The sequence below is a fragment of the Olea europaea genome, chromosome 11 (genome assembly GCF_002742605.1).
Source record: "Olea europaea var. sylvestris chromosome 11, O_europaea_v1, whole genome shotgun sequence".
Taxonomy (NCBI): domain Eukaryota; kingdom Viridiplantae; phylum Streptophyta; class Magnoliopsida; order Lamiales; family Oleaceae; genus Olea; species Olea europaea.
This window is the reverse complement of record NC_036247.1, coordinates 26,460,643-26,484,348: the sequence shown is the minus strand read 5'-3', so window position 1 is coordinate 26,484,348 and position 23,706 is coordinate 26,460,643. Positions and strand designations below refer to the sequence as shown.

General features: G+C 36.6%; 1 protein-coding gene across 10 annotated transcripts in view; it reads right to left on the bottom strand.

Moving 5' to 3' along the window:
* Nucleotides 1–20,113, bottom strand: part of LOC111403884 — a 35,596-nt gene extending 15,483 nt beyond the window's left edge. Inside the window, exons 1-11 of one of the 10 annotated variants that reach the window (XR_002704586.1) lie at nt 18,584–20,108; nt 17,046–17,084; nt 16,651–16,962; nt 16,100–16,288; nt 15,913–15,996; nt 15,666–15,725; nt 14,864–14,908; nt 12,754–12,953; nt 11,572–12,006; nt 11,020–11,146; nt 10,709–10,906 (exon numbers count right to left, since the gene is read on the bottom strand). Coding sequence is in view for 8 of the 10 variants with exons in the window: in XM_023032528.1 (XP_022888296.1) it covers nt 10,709–10,906; nt 11,020–11,146; nt 11,572–12,006; nt 12,754–12,953; nt 14,864–14,908; nt 15,666–15,725; nt 15,913–15,996; nt 16,100–16,288; nt 16,651–16,962; nt 17,046–17,048 (1,653 nt within the window). In the remaining 2 variants the exon portion in view is untranslated. Of the gene's footprint in view, nt 1–10,708; nt 10,907–11,019; nt 11,147–11,571; nt 12,007–12,753; nt 12,954–14,863; nt 14,909–15,665; nt 15,726–15,912; nt 15,997–16,099; nt 16,296–16,650; nt 16,966–17,045; nt 17,085–18,583 lie in introns of those variants that run through there. The other 9 variants (XR_002704585.1, XM_023032528.1, XM_023032525.1 and 6 more) reach the window with 9 other exon arrangements.
* Between the last annotated feature and the right edge of the window lie 3,593 nt (nt 20,114–23,706).

Genomic DNA, 23,706 nt, shown 5'->3' with positions numbered 1-23,706 from the left:
TGGAGGCAATGTATAATTGGCCGAGTCCACGCAATCTCAAGGAGCTTCGAGGATTTTTGGGGCTTACCGACTACCATAGACGCTTTGTTTCAGGGTATGCCAAAATTGCATAGCCCCTTACTGAACTATTGAAGAAGGACAAGTTCTTATAGGATGACAAGATAGAGGAGGCCTTTCAGAATTTAAAATCAGCCATGGTCCGTATCCCTGTTTTGGCACTTCCGAATTTTTCCCAGGAGTTTGTAATTGAGATAGACGCTTTTGGTCATAGGTTAGGGGCGGTGTTGATGTAGAAAGGCCACCCCATTGCATATTTCAGCACCGTACTTCCCCAGAGCCCAAGGCTAAGGTCAGTTTATGAGAGAGAATTGATGGCCGTTGTGTTCGCCATTCAGAAATGGTGCCATTATTTAGTGCGCAGACACTTCGTGGTACGAACAAACCAACGAAGCTTGAAGTTCTTGTTGGAACAGCGTTTGGTAAGCGAGGAGCATCAAAAGTGGTTAACTAAAATCATGGGCTACAACTTTGACATCGATATGGAATTCTAGAATTTGTTCCTAATCAATTTCTAATTTTATGTTGATTTGTTTTTCTATTTAAATAAAAGAGTGATTCTCTCCATTTGTTCCAACTGTAGCTAAAATTAAGGAGATCTAGTGACAGCTTGTAGTCTGGGATTTCCTATAAATGTCCTAGTTTATTTCTTTGTAAATAAGTGAATAAAAATTAGAGTTTTCCTCTCTAAAATCTTCATGGTATCAGAGCTTGATCTGTATCCATTGAAATGGTAAAAATCGGAATGGCAATTCCAGCCACTTCCTCCTCAATTGATGTAACTTCCAACCAAGAAGACACCCCTTCTAACATTAATGGCGGATCTGATAGCTTTGTTATGCCTATCACTGGGCATAAGTTGAGTGAAAATAATTACCTCCAATGGAGTCACTCAATCATGCTATTCATCTGTGGGAAGGGAAAAGACGATTTCATAATTGGGGCAAGGCCTACACCTTCGATGGAAGATCCAAAATATAAGGCTTGGAAGTCAGAAAACGGCATGGTGATGTCATGGTTAATCAATTCCATGACCAAAGAAATCAGAGAGGACTTCATGTACTACAAGACCGCTAACGAAATCTGGGATGCAGCTAAGGAAACCTACTCAGATAATGAAAACACTTCTGAATTATTTGAGATAAAAGGTATCCTAAATGATCTCCGTCAAGGGAAACTTACTGCTACACAGTATTTTAATACTTTAAATAGATACTGGCAGTAACTAGACCTTTTTGATGGTGCTAAACTTGGCTGTTCAGAATGTAGTCTCAAGTACAAAAAGATTGTCGATAAGGAAAGAATTTTTAAATTCTTATTTGGTCTCAATAAAAATCTGAATAAAGTAAGAGAAAGAGTCCTAGGAATGAAGCCAATTCCTCCGATCAGAGAAGTATTTGCTAAGGTCAGAAGAGAGGAAAGCAGAAAGAAGATTATGATGGGAAACCAAGTCTCACCAAACCTGAGTGAGAGTTCTGCTCTTGTGGCAAGCCATGCAAATAATTTACCAAATGACAACAGCCGACAAAGAAGAGGAGGAAGACCCTAGTGTGACCACTGCAAGAAACTCGGACACACAAGGGACACTTGCTAGAAACTACACGAAAAGCCGGCTGACTGGAAATCGAAAGTAGCTGTTGAAAGCCGTGGCTTCATGTCCACTGGAGGAGAAAAACCTGCACCAGATACCAACCTTTTCATTATTGAGCAAATTGAGTTACTGAAGAAATTGATTAGTCAACAATCCTCTTCTCTTCCCAATTCCACAGTTTCTAGATCAGTTGCTCAAGCAGGTAACTTTTCAACTGCTTTGAGCGCTTAAATGGAGAAAAACGGCTCATGGATTGTTGATTCCGGTGCATCGGATCACATGACTGGTAATGCTAATCTGTTTCACAAATATGCCCCAACTTCTAAGAATTTTATGGTTCGAATTGCTGATGGATCATTATCTAAGGTTGCTGGAATTGGATCTGTTATTATTGCAGATAACTTAACTCTAAATTCAGTTCTCTTGGTTCCAAATCTGACTTGCAATCTATTGTCCATTAGCAAGCTTATCAAGGACCTGAAATGTATCGCTAATTTTTCCTTCGATCATTGTGAATTTTAGGACTTGGAATCAAAGAGGATGATTGGCAATGCTAAGGAGTGTGCAGGGCTCTATCTCCTCAAAAGTCCTAATAATCCTAAACAAGCTCAAACTGCAAGTAGTATGTCGCTTTTTGTTTATCAAAATTTGTCTAATAAAAATAGTGCAATCATGTTGTGGACTATAAATTAGGTCATCCCAATTTCTTGTATTTAAAAAGGTTATTTCCTACATTATTTCATAATAGCAATGCCGAGTTCTTTCAATGTGAAGTGTGTCAACTCTCCAAACATGTGAAAAATCACTATCCAATCCAAGGGTACAAAACTTCCCAGCCTTTCTCAATCATTCATAGTGACATATGGGGACCGTCTAGAGTCAAAGATATCACAAGCGCTCGGTGGTTTGTGTTATTTATTGATGATCATACTAGGATAACTTGGATATACCTAATGAAAGAAAAATCAGAGGTTGGCCCTATTTTTAAAAATTTTGCTAGCATGATCCAAACTCAATTCCAAACAAAAATAAAAGTGTTTAGAACCAATAATGCCAAAGACTATTTCAATTCTATACTTGGGGAGTATCTTGATATGAATGGGATAATTCATCAAAGCTCATGTGTCGACACACCCTAATAAAATGGGTTAGCAGAAAGGAAAAATAGACATATTCTGGAAGTGGCTAGATCTATTATGTTCACTACAAATGTCCCTAAACAATTTTGGGGAGAAGCGGCCCTCACAGCCATATATCTCATTAATAGAATGCCATCAAGAGTTCTAAACTTCCAAACACCTTGTCAAAACCTTCTCCTTTCCTATCCAGATTCACGAATTACGTCATCCATACCATTAAAAATATTTGGTTGTCAAGCATTTGTACATATTCATGAGCAACACCGAAGCAAACTTGACCCGAAAGCCATCAAATGTATTTTTCTTGGTTACTCTCCCACTAAAAAAGGCTACAAATGTTATTCACCCATCACTAAATAATTTTATACTTCTATGGATGTCACCTTTTTTGAAAACCAATCATATTACCCAAAAATTCACATTCAGGGGGAGAACTCATCTGTACAATAATGTAATTTTTTGTTTGATATAAACACCTCTCTATCTAAAGCTGAGCCCATTACCTCCATTCCATCAGAAATTAGACCAAACACCTCTCCATCTGAAGTTGAGCCCAATACCTCCATTCCATTAGAAGTCAGACCAAACACTTCCATCCCATTAGAAGTCGAGCCAATCACCAACTTCATTCTTTCGGAAACAGAACAAAATTTGGCCAGTAACCATGAGTCTGTCATCCCAATCCATTCTAAACCTACAATTGACAAAGAGCTACGTGTTTATTCAAGGATTAAAAGACCCGAAAAGGAGATAGAGACCCACACACTTCCTATGGAAAACCATGAATCCAATCTGGTTCCAAATACTCCAGGTAATATTTCTTATGAAACTGAAACTGCAATTGATATTACTGTCAATAATGATCTTGATGTTCCTACTGCAATAAGGAAAGGTGTGAGATCATGTACTCAGCATCCTATCTGCAATTTTATATCTTATGATGGTTTATCACCAGAATAGAATATCGAGCATTTGTCACTAATCTGTCCAATGTAGAAATACCACACAGTGTTCATGATGCTCTAGGGAAACCATAATGGAAGGCTGCCATTGGAGAAGAAATCAATGCTTTAAAAAGAAACGGAACTTGGGAACTTTCAAATTTACCAGAAGGGAAACAACCAGTGGGATGCAAGTGGATTTTTACTCTCACGTATAATCCAGATGGAAGTATAAATCGATACAAAGCAATGCTTATTGCTAAAGGTTTCACTCAAACATATGGCATAGACTACCAAGAGAATTTTGCTCCTGTTGCCAAATTCAATACTGTACGGGTATTACTATCTTTGGCAGCCAATCTAGATTGGCTCCTCCATCAATTGGACGTAAAAAATGCTTTTCTCAATGGCGATTTGGAAGATGAAGTGTACATGAAAATTCCACCCGACTTTGAGACAAAAAATAATGTTAACAAGGTTTGCAAGCTTCAAAAATCATTATATGGTCTCAAGCAATCTCCTAGAGCGTGGTCTGACAAGTTCTCAAAAGCAGTAAAAAAGTATGGGTATTCTCAGAGACAAGCCGATCATACCTTTTTCACAAAATTCTCTTCTAGTGGGAAGATTTCCATCCTCATCGTCTATGTAGACGACATTATTATGACAGGAGATTATATAGAAGGAATAAACTGTTTAAAGGAGGTCCTTGCTAAAGAATTTGACATCAAAGACCTAGGAAAACTTAAATACTTTCTAGGCATGGAGGTGGCACGTTCAAAGAAAGGAATAGTTGTTCCCAATGTAAGTACATCTTGGATCTATTGAAAGAAACTAGAATGTTAGGATGCAAGCCCGCTAACACTCCTATGGAATCAAATTATAAAATTGGGTTCAAGGAAGAAAGTCCTCCAGTTGACAAAGGAAGATATCAACGACTTGTAGGAAAACTCATCTATCTATCTCACACAAGACCTGACATAGGTTTTCCAATTAGTGTTGTAAGCCAATTCATGAACAAACCCAATGAAGAACATCTTGAAGCAGTTTATCGAATCCTTCGATACTTGAAAAGGACTCCTAGTAGAGGACTTTTCTTTCAAAAAGGGAGTAAGGAAGTTGAAGTCTACTCAGATGCAGATTGGGCAGGTTCCATTACAGACAGGAGATCAACCACAGATTATTGCACTTATGTATGGGGTAACTTGGTCACTTTGCGTAGCAAGAAGCAATCTGTTGTTGCAAGGAGTAGTGCCGAAGCAGAATTTAGGGCATTAGCTTAGAGTATATGTGAAGGAATATGGCTAAAAAGATTACTAGACGAGTTAAAAATCTCAACAAAAGAGCTAATAAAGGTACTTTGTGACAATTTAGCTGCAATCAGTATTGCTAAAAATCTCGTTCATCATGATAGAACTAAGTATGTAGAATTAGACCGTCACTTCATTAAAGAAAAAGTAGAAGAAGGGATACTAAACTTGGTCTACATCTCTACACATCTTCAGGTTGCTAACATTCTAACAAAAGCCCTTCCAAGAATAAAGTTTGAAGAATTTACATCCAAGCTGGAAATGATTGACATCTATTCCCCAACTTGAGGGGGAGTATGGAATTCCAGAACTTGTTCCTAATCAGTTTCTGATTTTATGTTGATTTGTTTTTCTATTTAAATAAAAGATTGATTCTCTCCATTTGTTCCAACTGTAGCTAAAATTAAGGAGATCTAGTTAGCTTGTAGTCAGGGATTTCCTATAAATGTCCCAGTTTATTTCTTTGTAAATAAGTGAATAAAAATTAGAGTTTTCCTCTCTAAAATCTTCAAATATCGACCGGGCTTAGAGAATAAAGCTGCAGATTCTCTTTCCAGAATTCATCCAGCTCTGAATCTGTTGGCTATGACCATTTCAAAAGTGCTACAATTAGAGGACATCAAGAAGGAAGTTGCTGCTGATAGTATCCTGGGGAAACTAGTTTCTGAATTGCAGAATGGGAACAGTGTTAAAGATGGATATGACTTGATCAACGGCATATTATGTTACAAGGGGAGGGTTGTTCTTCCCAACCATTCAAATTTTGTCATTCTTATGTTACAAGAATCTCATGACTCTAAGATTGGAGGACACTCCAGATTTCTTAAGGCATACAAGAGGATTGCGAGAGAGGTCTATTGGCAAGGGATGAAGAAGAGAGTAAAGGACTATGTGGCAAGTTGTGGGGTATGTCAACATAATAAATATATGGCTTTATCTCCTGGGGTGCTATTGCTTCCTCTACCGATTCCCGGCTCCATTTGGGAGGATATCTCCATGGATTTCATTGAAGGACTGCCACGATCAAGGGGGATTGACACCATTCTGGTTGTAGTGGATGGTCTAAGTAAGTATGGCCATTTCATCGGGTTAAAGCACCCTTTCACTGCCCCCCAAGTTGCTGAGGAATTCAGTCGAGAGATAGTTCGCTTGCATGGTTTTCCTCGCTCTATTGTATCGGATAGAGATCGCATCTTTATGAGTACATTCTGGACGGAATTATATAAAGCACAGGGGACTGCCCTGGCTCAAAGCACAGCCGACCATCCACAAACAGATGGGCAAACGGAGGTCTTGAACAGATGTCTGGAGACATACTTGAGGTATTTTGCTTCAAATAGGCCTCGAGTTTGGGGTCAGTTCTTGCACTGGGCGGAGTACTAGTATAACACTTCCTTCCATACTGTAATGAGACATTCTCCCTTTCAAATAGTTTATGGCCGTGATCCTCCCCACCTACTGCCTCTTGAAAGAGGACTAACACCTTGTTCTTCTGTGGAACAACTTCTACTGGAACGAGATGAAATGTTGATTGAGTTGAAGGTGCACCTTTTAAAGCACAGCAGCACATGAAACAGCAGGCTGACAAGCACCGTCGTGATGTCCAGTTTGAAGTTGGGGAACTAGTTTACCTCAAACTTCGGCCTTATCGTCAGAAATCCTTGGCTAAGCGCCCAAATGAGAAGCTATCCCCCCGTTACTATGGCCCCTTTGAGATTGAATCGAAAGTGGGACGGGTAGCATACAAACTTAAACTCCCTGCCTCATCAGCTATCCATGTATCCCAGTTGCGTAAGGCCATTGGTAGTGTTAAGCCCATTTCTGCCGTTCTTCCACAAATCTCGATTGTAGGGAAATTCATCTTGGAGCCAAAAACAGTTTTGGGAGTTTGCCCTAATGCTGGCCACACCGCTGCAGGCCTGGACATTCTGATCAAGTGGAAGAATCTTCCAGACTATGAGGCGACTTGGGAACCTTTTGAGACAATGCGGGTGCAATTCCCTACCTTCCACCTTGGGGACAAGGTGGATTTTGGGGCGGTGGGTACTGATAGATCACCCATAAAATTCAGTTATGCAAGAAAGAAGAAGGGAGCAGTCATATCCAACGTGAAGGATGCCAACTCAGCTTCAGTTAGTTGATAAGGGTAAAATAATCATTGTGCTTTGTAAGAGAATGAATAAATTGTGGGCGAGAGAGGATTGTAGGTAGGTTTTTCCTGATTCTTCTGTTAGAAAAGGGGGGAGAGACCAGGCTTCTCTAATAGCCTTGGAATTTATCTCTAATTTTCCATTAATTGAATTTCCATAAACTGTTCCATTCTTCCGGGTTCTTAGTTGATTTATTGTAGAATTCCTAGAGAAGGAGCCACACCTAGAGTCAGAGGATCAGGGGACTTAACAGCTTTCCCTTTAGTTTGTAGTCTATTAGTAAAATTACCTCAACTCTTCCATGTGTTGTAACATTTTATCCTTCTGCGTGTGTTTTTCAAGATCTAAAGACGAAGAGAATGATTGGTATAAGGCATGATGTTGGTGGCTTGTATTACCTGGATCTTTTACAGTCTCTCATTCTTGAGCTCTCCATTCTCCTGCATCGCCCACGCAATGACATTGTTGTCTTGGTCATCCTTCTCTTTCAACGTTGAGACAAGTCGTTAGTCTTCGCAATCTGTCATCCCTTGAGTATGAAGCTTGTTAACTTAGTAAGCATTACAGTGTATCTTTTCCTTTAAGAACCGTTAGTCATGCTTCTCATCTATTTAAACTAGTTTATTCTGATTTATGGGAACCAATCAATATTTTATCTAATAAATTTCAAAATTTTGTCACAAAATGATTATTTTCATATGACTTGGTTATTCTTAATGAAAAGTTGTTTTGAGTTACTCAAACCTTTCGTATTATGATCAAAACTTAGTTTAACTAGAAAATCTTTATTGCGCGGTCTTATAATGCCAAAGAATATATGACTGCTTCTTTTACACTCTCTTTTCCAAAAGGCATTATTCATCAAACACCTTCTGCATACACTCTATAACAAAATAGAGTTGCAGTACGCAAAAATCATCACTTGTTAGAAGTTACTCTTGCTCTCCTTCGTTATATGAATGTCTCTAAACGTTTTTGGAGTGATGTTGTTCTCACTGCATGCTATCTCATTAATTGCATGCCATCTTCTATGCTAGACGATACATCCCCTTTCTTTATCGTTTTCTCTTCCTCTCCGCCGTACTCATTATCTCTCAAAGTTTTTGACTGTCTGTTATCTTCATCACTTTGGTCCTGCTCATGACAAACTTGACTCTCATTCTCTAAAATGCATTTTCCTTGAATACTCCCAAACACAAAAAGGGTATCGTTACTTCAATCCTTCTTTGTGCCGCTACTTTGTCAATGCAAATGTCACTTCCGATGAGTTCACACCTTATTTTTATAGTCATATTACGTCTCTCGAACATACTCGGGATCCCCTTGGTTTACCCATTCCATATCTACTAGTTGGTCATTCTCCAGAAACAATCTCATCTGCATATCATGTAGAACCACCTCCTTTACAGGTTTATACTAGACGATCTAAGCCACCAACACCTGCTGTCCCATCTGTCACCTTACCGTCTATAGCTCCTGCATCCATCACCTCTCCTCATCTTAAGTCATTACCCATTACTCTCTATAAAGGTAAACATGTATAACTAATCATCCTATAAGCCATCGTGTTACTTTCGATTCGTTATCTCATTCGTTTTTCTGTTTTACATTCCAACTTTCTAGTATTTTTGTACCTAACAGTGACAGAAGCTTTATCTCATCCAGAGTGGTAAAAGGCTATAGAATTGAAAATGGCAACCTTGCAAGAGAATAAGACTTGGGAACTCGTTCCTTCACTACCTAGTATACATCCTGTTAGTAACAGATGGGTCGAAATTCAATCTCGATGGGACGATTGATCGATTGAAAGCCCGATTGGCTGCTAAAGGTTACACATATACCTATGATATTGATGATGATGAGACATTCTCTCCATTTGCTAAGATCTCTTCTATTCATGTTTTGATTTCTATCGATGCTAAACTGGGTTGGCCATGATTTCAGTTGGATATTGAGAATGCAATTCTTCATATAACTTGCGCAAAGAGGTTTATATGGAGCAACCACCTGGGATTGTTGCTCAGGGGGTGTACCAAAACTTTCTTTGTAAGTTGAAAAAGGCTTTGTATGGGTTAAAATAATCACCGAGGGCATGGTTTGGAGAGTTTTCTAGAATTTGTTCTACAATTTAGCCTTCAGAGGTGACAAACAGATCATTCGGTATTTTATCTACAAACCAGTGCAGGTTATGTTATTCTTGTAGTTTATGTAGATGATATTGTAATCATTGGTGATAATGTAGAAGGGATTACTCAGTTAAAATAGTTTCTACAACATTTTTTAGACTAAAGATCTAGATAAGATTTGATATTTCTTGGGTATTGAAGTAGCTAGATCTCAAGTAGGTATCAACTTGTCTCAAAGAATGTATTTGACCAGTTAGACCAGTTGATACTCCTATAGATCCTAATATGGAGCTTTTAAAGGATGAAGGAGAATCGTTTGGAGAACAAAGTAAATATCGTCATTTGGTTCAAAAATTAAATTATCTTACCATCACACGACCAGATATTTCCTATGTAGTTAGTGTCATCAATCAATTCTTAGATGCTCCTCGAATTCTTTATTTGGAAGCTGTAATGAATATTATTCAATATTTGAAAAGGCTCTAGGTCTCGAAATTATTGTACAAACCAAATGGACATTTCAGAGTAGAAGTTTTTACAGATGCAGACTAGATAGGTCCCCTTCAGATAGGCGATCTACTACTGGTTTTTGTATTTTCTTGGTGGTAATCTTGTTTCTTTGAAAAATAAGAAATAAACTATAGCAACAAGGTTAATTGCAAAAATAGAGTATAGGGCGATGGCATATACACTAGTGAATTGACATGTTGCAACACTTTCTTCAAGAAATCGTTCTCTCACCTTCTACACCTATTTTAATGTTCTATGATAATCAGACTGCTCTACATATTGCATTCAATCCAGCCTTTCATGAGAGAATCAAACATATTGAAGTTGATTGTCAATTTATTCGAAGCAAGATAGTGAGTGGTGATATATGTACACCATTTATGAAGACTGGAGACCAACTTGCTAATATGTTTACGTAGTCGCTAAATGCTAATCGGTTGAGATTTCTTTATTCTAAGTTGAGTTTATATGATATATATGCTCCAACTTGAGGAGGAGTGTTAAGAAAGTAAATTAGAGAGGAATCACGTATATTAGGCAATGAGATATTGAACTTCCATAAACTGTAATATTAACTTTTAGTATATATAATGAAAATAGAAGAGAGGAAGATGATAAACACTTCTCTCGGTTAATACCAAACCTGTTTCTCAATAAGAAAGAAAAGGAGTTAAAAGACTAGAAAAGAGAACCAATCCCATGTTCCAACTCAAAGCCTATCTAAGCTAGATCTAGATAACTTATCCCATTTCATATCAATATTATGTTTATTTTTATTTTTTATTTTGCACTTTATCCATAAGCGGGAAGTTGCTTTTTTGAAAAAATAAATAAATAAAACAAACAAAAAATAAATAAATAAATAAAACAAAACCAAGCCATCCTACCTCCGCTAATTCCAAACTCGTATTGCATATTCTCAAATCAATTGTTGATCCGGCAATGCATAAAACTGTCTCATCAGGTCTATGATATTCCATAGGATGCAGGTGATCGAGGGGGTGGAACTTGACCGTTGAACCTCGTGCAGGACAGTGTAATTCGTAGTATTCACAAATAATTTGCAAGGAACCATGGTTGTTAGCCTGCAAATGGAGAAGTGTGTTAACAGGCAAGGAGAGACTTCAGTAGAGCTAAGTAACTATATGGAAGAGAGATTGTAATAAATGAAATGCACAAGGGACAACTGGATAACAACCTTTGCCCACTCAAGTATATCACTGTGTTCAATGGAGATATCTTGGCCTGAAAACGATGTCTCTTCCATATGTGCCTCATCACTTTCAATTTTGAAATGTATTTCTTCACTTGGAGAGCCTTGAAAACTGCAACAAGAATTCATAAATGTTATCGACAACCTGGAAAATTCCTGAGAAAAAAAATCAGAATACATTGGAAAGACAAGGTAGTTATTCTGCGATTAGAAAAGGTTCCCTCAGTAGATGAGTGTTCTGAGTGTCCACACAAAGAAGAAGAGCAAAAGGAAAATCTTACAAGCACCATTCCACACAGTTCTAGTCATAAGCAGGGTTGAAGATGTTCATTAGGGGGAAAAAACAAATATGCTTGAGAACAGCAGAAGATAGTAAAAAGTTCTTTATAATTGATTTTAAAAGATTAGATAATCAGGATTACTCTTTAAGTATGATTTGTTATCACAAAGACATAGGAACCAAACAAGAGATTTGGTTATGCTAGGGAATGGCATCTTCTATGAAATTCCATGTAGCAAAAAACAGAAATTAAATACCTGGAGGTAGATACATAGCTTTCACATTGCTGATACTGTAGTAGTGGTAAAACCGCATTCGGTAAACGCTTTTCAGCTGATTGGTTTTCAATAAAATGGTCAACAACAGAAGTATCAACAACCAACTCTCCCCTAGATGCAAGCTTCTCTGTTTCAGGATCAACTGCAACAGTAGTGGCATTAAGTTCCTTTTTTGAGTCAAGGACCGCCTCAATTTGAGACATATTATCCATCACTCTTCCTGAGATGGAACAATTCGTGTTTGATTGGGATGCTTCAACTGTTCCCTTCAATACGTTGACTGCTCCATCTCCTAGTAATATACCACCTGATTTTTCTTCTAGGGTCTCAACCACATCATAGCCTACAGGTGTCTCCAAATCTAGATATGCAATCTGTTTTGTCAACCGTTCCAGCCTCTCTTCAGTGAAGATGCTGCAGTATGAAGCATAAAGTGAAATAAAAACATCAAAATAAGAAGTTAAAAGAGAACAAATTCTTCTTCCTGTTAGTGTTAGACAATCTAAACCTACAATTTATATAGCACATGGATAAATAACCAAACAAAATAATAGCACATGATTTCAACAGCCACATACCAACTCTTTATATCATTAATACATACAAAAATTTTCAAAAAAACCTCATGTTCTTAATGCCTGAAAATTAGATCATGACAGAAAAAGGTATATTCACCTCAGAATTGTCATTGTCCTCAATGTTGGAGCATGAATAAAAAATCAAGCACTATATAAATGGCGCTGAAACCAATATGCAATATAACATTCTCAACTACACAAACTAGTCTCTGCTATACCAATTAATGATGGAAAATGGTGTATCCATCACAGAAATTGAGAAGAGTGTAGTGCCCTAGGCAGCTTCATACATGTTATATGAAACAGAATATTATCTGTCAAAGACTGCTAATTAGAGCCCCCCCCCCCCCCCCCCCCCCCCCCCCCCCCCCGGCTCTTTTTTTTTTTTCAGCGGGCACTCTGGTTGTTTTTCATTTTTCGTATTTCTGTTTCCTTTCTTGCATTCCCATTTCTTGGTTCGGAGTCAGGCATGGCCGCTGCATTGCAAGCTCATGTAACAAATTAATCACTTAATTATGAATGTAATTTAAAACTAGGAGTGATCCCATTTGCAGCATCGTAAACTGAAGAATTATTCACGCACCTATACAATACACTGAAATGCAATTCAAAAAATGGAAGCCTGGAAAGAATGCAATAGCAACGACGTGTGGTTAAAATATGGCGGCTCAGACTCAGTCGGCAAGGTTGCCTATCCGAAATCATACAAATCAATCCTGAAGGATTTTGGATTATTTCTTCGACTAAAACACAGCAGCCATATAAAGTTGAATCGTCCGCTACCTGCATACCAAAAAATAGTGTAATAAATTGAATGCCAAAAGTTAGAGAGAGAACAAGAAACATAAAGTCCCACCGTTGCAGCTCAGTAAGCATAATATCATCTTCACGCACTAAAGAGTGCCTCAATAAATGAAAAGAAAGACTTACGGATAGAAAAGAGAAAAATTAGAGTCTCAGCACTAAAATAAATGGAAGCATGTATAGGTAATTACCCAGGAAAGAAACAAACAGTATATGAAGATTATTAATCATCAAGTAACAACATGATACTTTCCTGCCATGACTACAGAATATCATCTATACAAACTCCATAAGAGTTAACTTTTGTACTTTGGTAGACTCAATGAAGTAGAAGAATGCTGTTCAAATACAAGAAAATCTGCAGACATTAATATGCATCCAAACTGGACCCTCAAAAAAAAAAAAAAAAAACATCCACCACCAGATTGTTTCCAGGCCTGCCATGAGAATTACAAGGACAGGATGATTGAAATAGAGAGGTGATTAACTTAGCATGAAAAGAAGGTTTTTTGGAAGACAGTTTCACTCAGCATGGAAACAAGGATTTCTTTGTTGCAAGTCATTATTCCACACTCTTTTCATTCACCAAATTGCCCCATCTTCACCCCATTTAGGTTCATTAGGAAATGTTGCATCCCGTAAGGTGTTTCGATGGCCGGTGTCTCATAAGAAAATTAATTTTTGGTGAATAGATTAAAAAGAATGTTCTATTTCTCTCTCCCTTCATGATGTATGATGTGTAGAAATGATTTAAAATAAATCGATCACTTATTTTGATATTCTGATGCCGCAAGATGGCTATGGTGCAGGTTTCTTCAGAAATTATTTTGATTGGGTCTTCTCAACCGGGTTTGGCAAGGGTAAAGGGGTGTAGTCATGTTGAAAGCAATAGTTTCACCTATTTTTGATGATCTAGAGAGAGAAATGGAGAGTGGCGCAATATGATCTTTTAAGGAAGAGATCAAGAAGTTTTTGAGTTGTGGGATAGAGCTAGGTTTTTAGTATTCTTATGAAATTCATTGGATAAGGGTTAAAGGGCAGTCCTTTTCTCTTTAATTATCCATGCTTGGATAAAGATATTGTATTGTGACTTTATTTTATTTTGCTTCATGTTAGAGGATTACTTACTCTGTTAATCATTGTATTTACCGTCTATTATAAAATCACTAAATCATGTTTCTGATTAGAAAAATCCAATTTACATCTTTTGAAGTAAAAGTATATGATTTATATTCAACTATGAATAGTTTTATAATGCAATCAAACTAGTTCACTCAAGTGTATAAGTTGAATACTTATTTCAATCATGTTTTTGCGTAGAATTTGGTAATACCATGTGCTGATATGACGTGTGGCAAAAGAAAAAAAATGGCCTAAGGATGCAATATAATTGTAGATACCTGAACAGACAGCATCAGGTAATAATACTGTAAAATGCAGTCTCACTAATCTAAACAGATTCATTCACAAACAGAAAGGTTCGCCGAGTTTTCTGAAATACAGACAACAATTTCCTATTCTTTTGACTACAAAATGATGATAATGAAGCAATTGCATAAATATATGCATATAACTAAGAGAAGGATATGCACAACGGTATATGGCATAATGGTCATTATCGTACAAAGTAACAGGATAAACAATATCCATACAGTAGGATTTAGCCAATTGACAATGTCTCATATTAAGTTACCTCTTTAGAAATGACTACTAATATATAATACTGACACAAGCTTTAACTAGTGCTTAGACCAACTCCTCTCCAGAAACTAAATATGCCTCAATACAAACAGAACCTGATGAGAAAAGGTCATCTTGAAGCATTTTCATTGCAACAGAAGCTTGTGACAAACTACGGAAAGCATAAAGCAATAAGACGGGTTTGATACCTGCAGCCGGAAGACAAATGACGGATCACTCCGTTTGAGATGCTCCTGTACGAATGGGAACACGAACTTAAATGAGATCAGGAAAAGCTCATTGAGGCATTCCGATTAAGGACAAAAAGCTAATAGTACTATCAAGAGCAATTAATAATGCGAAACTGCGGGGGGAAGCAAGTAAAGAACAAGGTTTAGAGTGGTCCACTCTCAATGCAAAAGCTAAGTCTCTTCTGTAGGATATCACTATATCGAAGAAGAAGATGACACCGTCCCCCCCCCCCCCCCCAAAACTTCACCTTACCACAAATGTAGTACGACGGTCGAGGGGAGGGGAAAAATGTTAGTATAATTAGGCTCCACACATCAAACACAGAAGAACACAATAATGTATCTCCAGACCTGCATCCCCACAGAGAAATGGAGGAATGAAAAGCCCTGGCCTTACTTTTATTGCTAGTTGAACAGGTTGAGAACATAAATCACCATATATTTTACAGAACTTTCTGAAAAGAGATGAAAAATGTGATGTTGTGAACTGAAGATAGAGAATAAAAAGCCTATGGGAACAAGAAACAGGAAACAAAAGTGAGGGAGATTCTCAAAGCAATCAGCTTGCCTTCCTTCTAATTACAACACTTATAACAGAAAGTTAAACAAAAATATTAAACACAGACTTCACAAATACACTAATGGCTCTACCGATATGCATTTTCTAATTCTGCAACAAACTTAATAATTCAGATATTTATCATCAGTATCAGATCAGTTGTCGCAAAATAACACAAGGCAGAAACAGTTGCGTAAATACCTGTCCCAAAAGTATTTCATTCAACTCACTCATCGATGGAGTTCTTTCAACAGCATTAACCTGTAATCACAGAAATCAATTTTAAGAACTCCTCAAAAAAATATAAACCCCAAAACTATTCGATATAGCTCACTCCTCTGCCCCAATTTAACCAAATGAAAACCCCAATTATTTTATTCCTTATACTCAATGATGTAGAAAATTATATAGAATATGAGGCGGATGAAACTATTGTTCTTAACCACACCTCTATTCCTGCTGGAAAGCAGAATGAGAGGAGATCCTTGTATTTGAGCGGCAGCTGTTTATCCGGAGGGTAAACAAACAAGACCTAAAAGCCAAAACACAAGATTGCGTGTATCATCTTTTTAACTATTATAAGATTCTTGTGTCTCACTACAAACATGATAGCAGTAGAATAGACGAGTCAGCACCTGAGGCTCAAGGTTAGGTTCTACACGAGATTGATACTGACTGCCAAGCGCACTTCGAATTCTCCCTGAACTTTCAACCTTTCTAGCAAAGTACAAATTTTGAAGAGCCTTAATATCAGAAGTTGGAGGAAGTCCCACAACTACCATGCTCTCGAAAAGCTTCGATGGCTCTTTCCAAACTCTGTGATCCTGCACACTTCAATACCATAATTATATGCGAAAACTCGACCTCTATAATGTAATCATAAAATCAGCAAAGTAAAGAGGTAAGTTGGTAACCATAGGAACTCATAAGGAATCAACATATTTTCTAAGAAATATCTTACATTAGAAGCCTGCTAATGAAAACTAACAGGCTTTTTATTTTGGAAACAAGTAATATTTGATTCGACCAATGTTAAGATAAAAACAATCCCATATAGAATTTCTTCATTTTTGTATATTTTTTCTTCTAAAAGAAATATCGATAAGCATTATAAGAGTTCACCAGAGCAGACAAAAGTGAGAAGGAAATGGTTAAGAAATTGTAGACTTGACAGAGGAGGACATACCAGGGACTGCAACTGAAAGTTGGCCCACTGACGTTTTTGACTAGTTAGTATTTCTGGGTTGTAAGGTCCACTTTTCACTTCTGGAGGACTTGACAGACCCTTCAATATTCTGGAAACATGGTGTTGAAGTCTTTGAAGCGGGCTACCACTTTCATCTTTTAATGAATACACCACAGAAGGTCGCAATGAATGAGAAGCATCAGCTGAAGCCGCTGCTGCAGCAACAGCGCTGGCTACATCTTCAGTTGTTTGCACAAATGATGCACTCCACCTGGGGCTACTTAACTCTTCAGTTTTCTCCATTCTAAATTTCTACTGCAAAACAAGCAGATATGAGCATCCAATGCGAGGGAATTATCGAGCTAATTTAGTTCACTTAAAATTTTAAAACCCACCATAGAAGAAATAAGGGGTTTACGTTGCTCAAAATCACCCTGCCACAGAAATGCTTAGAAATAAATGAAAAAAGAGGAAGAAAACCAGAGCTGGCAAGGGTGCATTGCATCTCTTTTTAGAAGAAAAGAAGTGATGTTCTTTATGCTCAAGCTTGAGCAATCATCCAGATTAAATCTTATTCAAATCTCTTCAGGCCTATCCCTTATTTGAGCTATCACATAAATGCATTCGACAGAGGAAAGGCATAAATAAAGACATGCAAACACTACAAGACACAATCTTTTTAAAAGCACGTCTTGTGCACGTCTCGTCTTGTGCAAGGTGTTCATTAGGAGTCTCAAATCTTACACTTTGTATGCCCTTTGTCAAGGGTGGACGAGATCTGTGCTCTTCAGTTTCTTCTACAATGTTGTTTTCTAACCATTTCCTGCTAGTCTTTTTATGGCTTAAAGCATTTTAGGAGGATTTCTGGTTGTTCTAAACACAAGTAGACCCTAACAGCTAAAAGGAAAAGGATTGGAGAATAGAGAAGAGAATAATCAGATAGTTGTTTTATTTATTTTCAGGCTTCAAGTTTCGGCTGACGATTAGCAGCTTAGCGTAGAATTACTATTGTTGTCAATTTATTATTTGGTACTTCCTGGATCTTTCTCATGTTTCAAATTGCAAATAGACTTTATTTTCGCTTAAATGTCTTGTCATGGAAGTGTTTAGAGTGTTTACAATTTATAATTATAGTCGGTAATGTCAATGCCAGTTTGTTCCTTTTTTGTCCAAGTTTTCTGAAATCAGAATTATGTTTATTGGTTCATGTTGAGGCTTAGCGCTCCTCAATTGAGGCACGAGAAAATTCTTTGAAACCCAATTTAGCATTTTAAAGAACTGAACTCAATCCAATCAAAATCCTTCTGTTTAACTTGTGCATCTCTTCATTTTAGTCTGAGTACTTTCATACGTATTACAGAACTATTTATAGACCACTACCATGCATCAACGACTGAATCAAATAAGTCAATACTGAATGTCTTCCGCAAAGCACCTCCTTGTTCGTCATTTAACAGCTTACCCATGTACACTATCCTGGCTATACATTCACATGAAGAATAATAAATTTGATCTTAACGTAGTACCCACAATAACTCTCTTCTCCATCTTAAATTTTTATTTTATTTTATTTATTTATTATTTTTTCTTTTTTTTTTTAAGAAAAAAAATGTCAAAAAACAGGCTCTTGAGTAGTTGTAAAAGTAAAGCTACCAAAAAAGAACACTAATTTCAAGCGGAATCATGAGAAATTCAAGATCAACAGGCAGAAAAAAGGGTAACTTTTCCAAGTAATTCCATCAGAACAAGATCACAACTTTTCAACTCAAGCGTGTGAATTTATAAATATACATAAAAAAATCCACCTGATTTAAGCTTAAACCTCCAATTTCGAACCAAGCATAAATAAACTAATCAACACGTCAAATAATGAAGAAGAATGTTAAAATAAGGCAACCCATTAAAAAAATAAAAAATAAAATACAGAACTCACCTTAAGATTGACGATAAATTACGTGAGAGTACTATATGAGACTGAATATTTTTATGTATATACGTAGGCGCATGTATTATGTATAGGTTTAATTTAGAGAGATACAGAGTTCAGAATTTATGTGTGCGTAGGATTGATTTATAGAGAAACAGAGTTCAAGCGGCCATAACAAAGAGAGAGAGACGAGAGAGAAAGCAGTGTCCGTTTTCTCTTTCAAGTAGAAAGTCCCCAAAATATAGACGGGAATCGAAGCAGAATGCATGAGATTTTAGAAATACGGCCAATTTTGGATCAAAATTCAGCCTGGAAAATGCTACAAGTACAGGCAAAATTTCACACGTAGGTACAGAATTTTAAAAAAAATTGGGCTGGATAGATGAAATGGCAGTGTAATATAAAAAAATAATATAAAAACGGAAAGGTCAATAATTGGGGGCTAAAAGGCTAGCAACCCACGCCATTCGCCCTCGCCGCCAAATAATCCCCAACCACACCGAGAGGCGCCAGTCATCTTCACTTCATCTCCGACCAACATCCCATCGTCAACCGACCCAATAATCTCCATCCTTGGCCCATAATCTCCGACCCAAATTCAAAACCGGATGCCGCAGTCACCATCGCCGGCTTGTGTGATTATGACATCCTTTTTACTTAGCTAAAATCCAAATCCCTTTTACTTTCTGTTTCTGGTCACGATTTTCACATGAAGTTCGACTCAAAACAATTTGAGTTACTGACTTTTGATGATTTCCTAATCAAACTTCAGTCTTACTGAGTATGGTGCTGACTTCACAGTGCCACAAGATTTTGGATGTCCACGAGCAGTCACTATTACCAATTTCCACGACAAAATTCTTCTTAGTGGAGGTTGCAGTTCATGGATTCATTCCAAGTGGATATTTTCCACGTCCAGGTCCTAGTTTCTTTCAGGCTAATAATTGGATTCATTTCAAGTGGATATTTTCATTTTTCTGGGATCTTTATTTGCCTAATGAGTTCTTAAATGCAATTCAATCGTTGAATACTTAAGCAGCTATGGGAATTTACTCCATCTAGGCATGTTTGATACATTTAATGCAAGTCAAATTCAAAGAGTCACCTACTTGGAAAATCACTATTTTTAACCCTTCTAATTTTGTTGTAACTGAGAAATCTGAGTTTTATTGTGTGGGTTTGTGAGATTCGATAATTTGAAGTAGCCGGTTGATGAGGGGTTGAGTTGGTCTCCACACTTGAAATGAATTTAAGGCAAAACAGTGGGAACGAAAGAAACATAGATATTACAGAGTAGGGAAAAGGACGGAGATTATTGGGTCGGTCGGCGGCGGGATGTTGGCCGGAGATGAAATGAAGATGATTAATGCCGACGGAGTGGCTAGGGATTATTTGCCGGGGGGGATGGTGTGGGTTGCCAGGCTTTTGGCCCTAATTATTGACCTTTTTTTTTATTCTTTTCTTATTTTACATTGCCATTTTATCTCTCTAGCTCAGCTTTTTTAAAATTTTGTACCTACCCTGTGAAACTTTGCCTGTCTTATAGTATTTTTCATTCAGCCTCGTTCCTTACGAAAAAATACATTCTTAAACAGTATTTTGACATTATTTTAATTTCACATTTTTCAATAAAATAATATTACAAGTAAATTTTAAAAGTTTTCTTATTTTTTAACTACATATTTCACATCATTATACTATTCAAAAATGTATTTTTCCTATTAACAAATGGGACTCAAACAAGGGCTCAAAATGCATTTCAAAATAGTATTTTGTTGGAGAAGTGTAACTGAAAAATTAGAATTTTTTTTATTATACATGTAAAATTATTTTTTGGAAGATTGTGTAATTGAAAATAAATTTTAAATAAAATGAATTTTTGAAAAAAATAGAGACCAAAATATGCACAATAATTATTATCCTGCTCTTCTCATAGATCCGAGTAAATGTTTGATCATTCATCCAATTTATCCATACTTTATTAGTCAAACTTCAAACTACCTTTCTTCTTTGAGACATTGCATTTTATCAATCATCTACCAGAAAAATCTCACGAACAAGTTATAGTAGTTAAAAAATTATCACTTAACCAAACAACTCAAATAAAATGTTTCATTATTCATCCAAACTATACAACGATGACGATTTACTCATCAAACTTCTCAAAGTCGCACATACATAAAATTAGGGATGGCAATCGGGCTCGTCGGCTCGGGCCGCCCGTGGCTCGGCTAGGGAAAAGCCCGAGCCGGCTCGGCTCGAGGCTCGGTAGACCCGAGCCTAAGCTCGGGCCGAGCTCCATGTTGGGGACACGGGCTTTGCCCGAGCCGGCCCGTGAGCTCGCAAGTTTTTTAATAAATAAAAAAAAAAAATTTAAGGCAAAACTGCTGCCTTTAAAAGGCAGCAGTTTGCTGCCTTTATAAAAGGCAGCAAGGCAGCCAGCTACTGCCTTAATATAAGGCAGCAGCTTGCTGCCTGCTGCCTTTTAAAAGGCAGTGAACTGCTGCCTTTAAAAGGCAGCAGGTATTAAAAAAAAAAAAATTTAAGGAGAAAACGAGCCTGCCCGGCTCGGCCCGTAAAAAGCTCGATCAAAAGCTCGGGCCGAGCCTATTTTTTTTGGCCGAGCAACTGGCTCGAGCCCGTAAAAAAGCTCGGTCATTTTAACCGGGCCGAGCCTGAGCCAAAACTTTAGGCTCGCGAGCCAGCTCGGCCCGGCTCGTTTACATCCCTACATAAAATGCAACTGCCATGATTCAATAAACTTCTTTAAGCCCCAGTTGTTCATCCCCAATTTCAACCCCAAAAAATATAGTCCTCAATTCACTCATCTCATCCACATAAAACTAAATTGTATACTGAAATAGGGTCGATTGTTGGGAAACATGATAGAAGCTACTATTTATAAACCCCTTTTCCCTAATTTTACCAATCGTCCAACGTCTCTTTGATCCCAATCTTTTGTTTTTGCAAGTATGGGTTATGTTCGCGTTCGTCATTCTTCATGGTTATTATTCTTCGCTCCTCAATTTGATCGAAGTTCGATAATGCTTTCTTCCTCAAATGGTTAGACCCACACATGCAAAAATGGAAGATTGGGAATGTAGAGATGCTAGGCAGATGGTACAATTGGGAAAAATGGCTTTATAAATAGTAACCTCTCGTATCGACCCTATCTCAGTATATAATTTATTTGTAAGTGGATGAGATGCGTGAAATGGGGGGCTGAGATTTTTCGGGGCCTGAAATTGGAGACGAACAATTGGGCTTAAAGAAGTTTATGTAGCCTATGACATTTTTAGTGAGTTGGATGGTTTTATTGGGTTATGATTTTCTTTATAGCCGTAACTTGTCACGTATAATTTGTTAAGGGATAAAATATCACATCGAATAAAGATGAAAATATAGATCAACTTATAATGTCTTGAACTATTCATTTTAATAAGATTGACCTTTTAAGATGAAATATCAAGTTTTAACATGGTATCAGAGCCTATTAAACTCTAACAAGTTATTCGATCTGATTAAGACTCAATAAATGAGTATACAGATTTCAAGATTGATTTGTTCAAATGAGCCATTATCTTACGGGGCATGTTAAGGGATAAAATCCCACGTCGAAGATAGAATTATAGACCAACTTATAAGGTGTCGGGCTGTTCCTTTTAACAAGGTTGATCTTTTAATATGTAACCCTAAATCTTAACATAATCTCCTTATGATAAGTTAACAACAAGGATTACAAAATTTGACGGATGATGAATATAGGCATCATCTCAAATATGAGTGATCATTGAGAAACATTTTAAAGTTTAATGAATAAATCGTGGACATAGTATAAATTATCTGAATAATGAAATATTTTACTTAGATGGTTTGTTTGAATTGTAATTTTTTTTTAATGACTATAATTTGCCATGTGGGATTTTTGTGCGATGTGTCAACAACAAGGATATTGAAATCTGGTGAATGATAGATGTAATACAACGTTTCAAAGATGAGTGACAATAATAAGTCGAGTGAAAAATGAAACATTTTACTCCATAAATAAAGAATTAATTAAATAATATAGAAAAAAAAATTAGGGTCTGCTCCTTAACATTTATGGTAACATAATTTTGGATATCCGGGATTCTAGATCTACAATTTATGTAATATGAGAATCTAGATCTCTATGAAACTTTCGTATTACTTGGGCTAGAACATTAAGTGGTTTGATGATTTGTCTTCTTCTTTAAATCACGTGAAAATCGCATATAATTTTAACGTCCATATTGATGATTTGTAGTCAATTAAGATTCACACATTTAAATTGATCGATGATTTCTTTAGATGTTAAAGACCCAAAATGATAGTAATTGAAAAATTATAACTTTCCCATTAACTTATAGATGGAGTACTAACTTTTTCTTACTTTTTATTTTCTAAATAATGTCTATTTTTTATTTTATTTTTCTGCCAATCCTTTTAAAGATAACTTTTTTAAAAAAGCGTTATCAAATTCTTTCATTTTATGGATGAATTTCGAATTATCTCGATAATTTAGACAAAGTTGACAATTATTTCTAAACATTTTAGTCTTCAGCATAAATGTAGACAATTAATTATATATGGTTGTGAATATTGACAATTTTGCCCAAATAACGGTGTAGTAAAAAGGCATGAGTGTCATTGTGCACAACTTAAATGACAATTCACAAAATTTTATGCGCGTAAAAATTTGACTCTACCTTAATTAATTATCTGGTTAAATTGAAGTCTTTCAAAGGAAAATCGGATAAATTAATTTTTTTTCATCCTTCTCCTTTTTATTTTTCTTTCTTTTTATATATTTTCTATTTTGATTACAAGTAAAAAAATAAAAAAAAATATTTAACTAATCTTTGGACAGAATGACTTCTTTTTTAAATATATAAATGAATAAATAAATGCAAGGATTGAGGAGAAGTAGTAGGTGGTATGATAAGTTTATGTCAAAAAAATGTTAATATTTTACTAAAATGAAGCTGCTATACCCTTATCTTAAACTAAAATAAAAAGAAAAGACAAGTGCAAGAAGATAGAGAAGGCGTGGATGAAGAACTGTAATCTATGTCCATCTAGAAAAGAGGAGAGAGGCGGCAACAACAGAT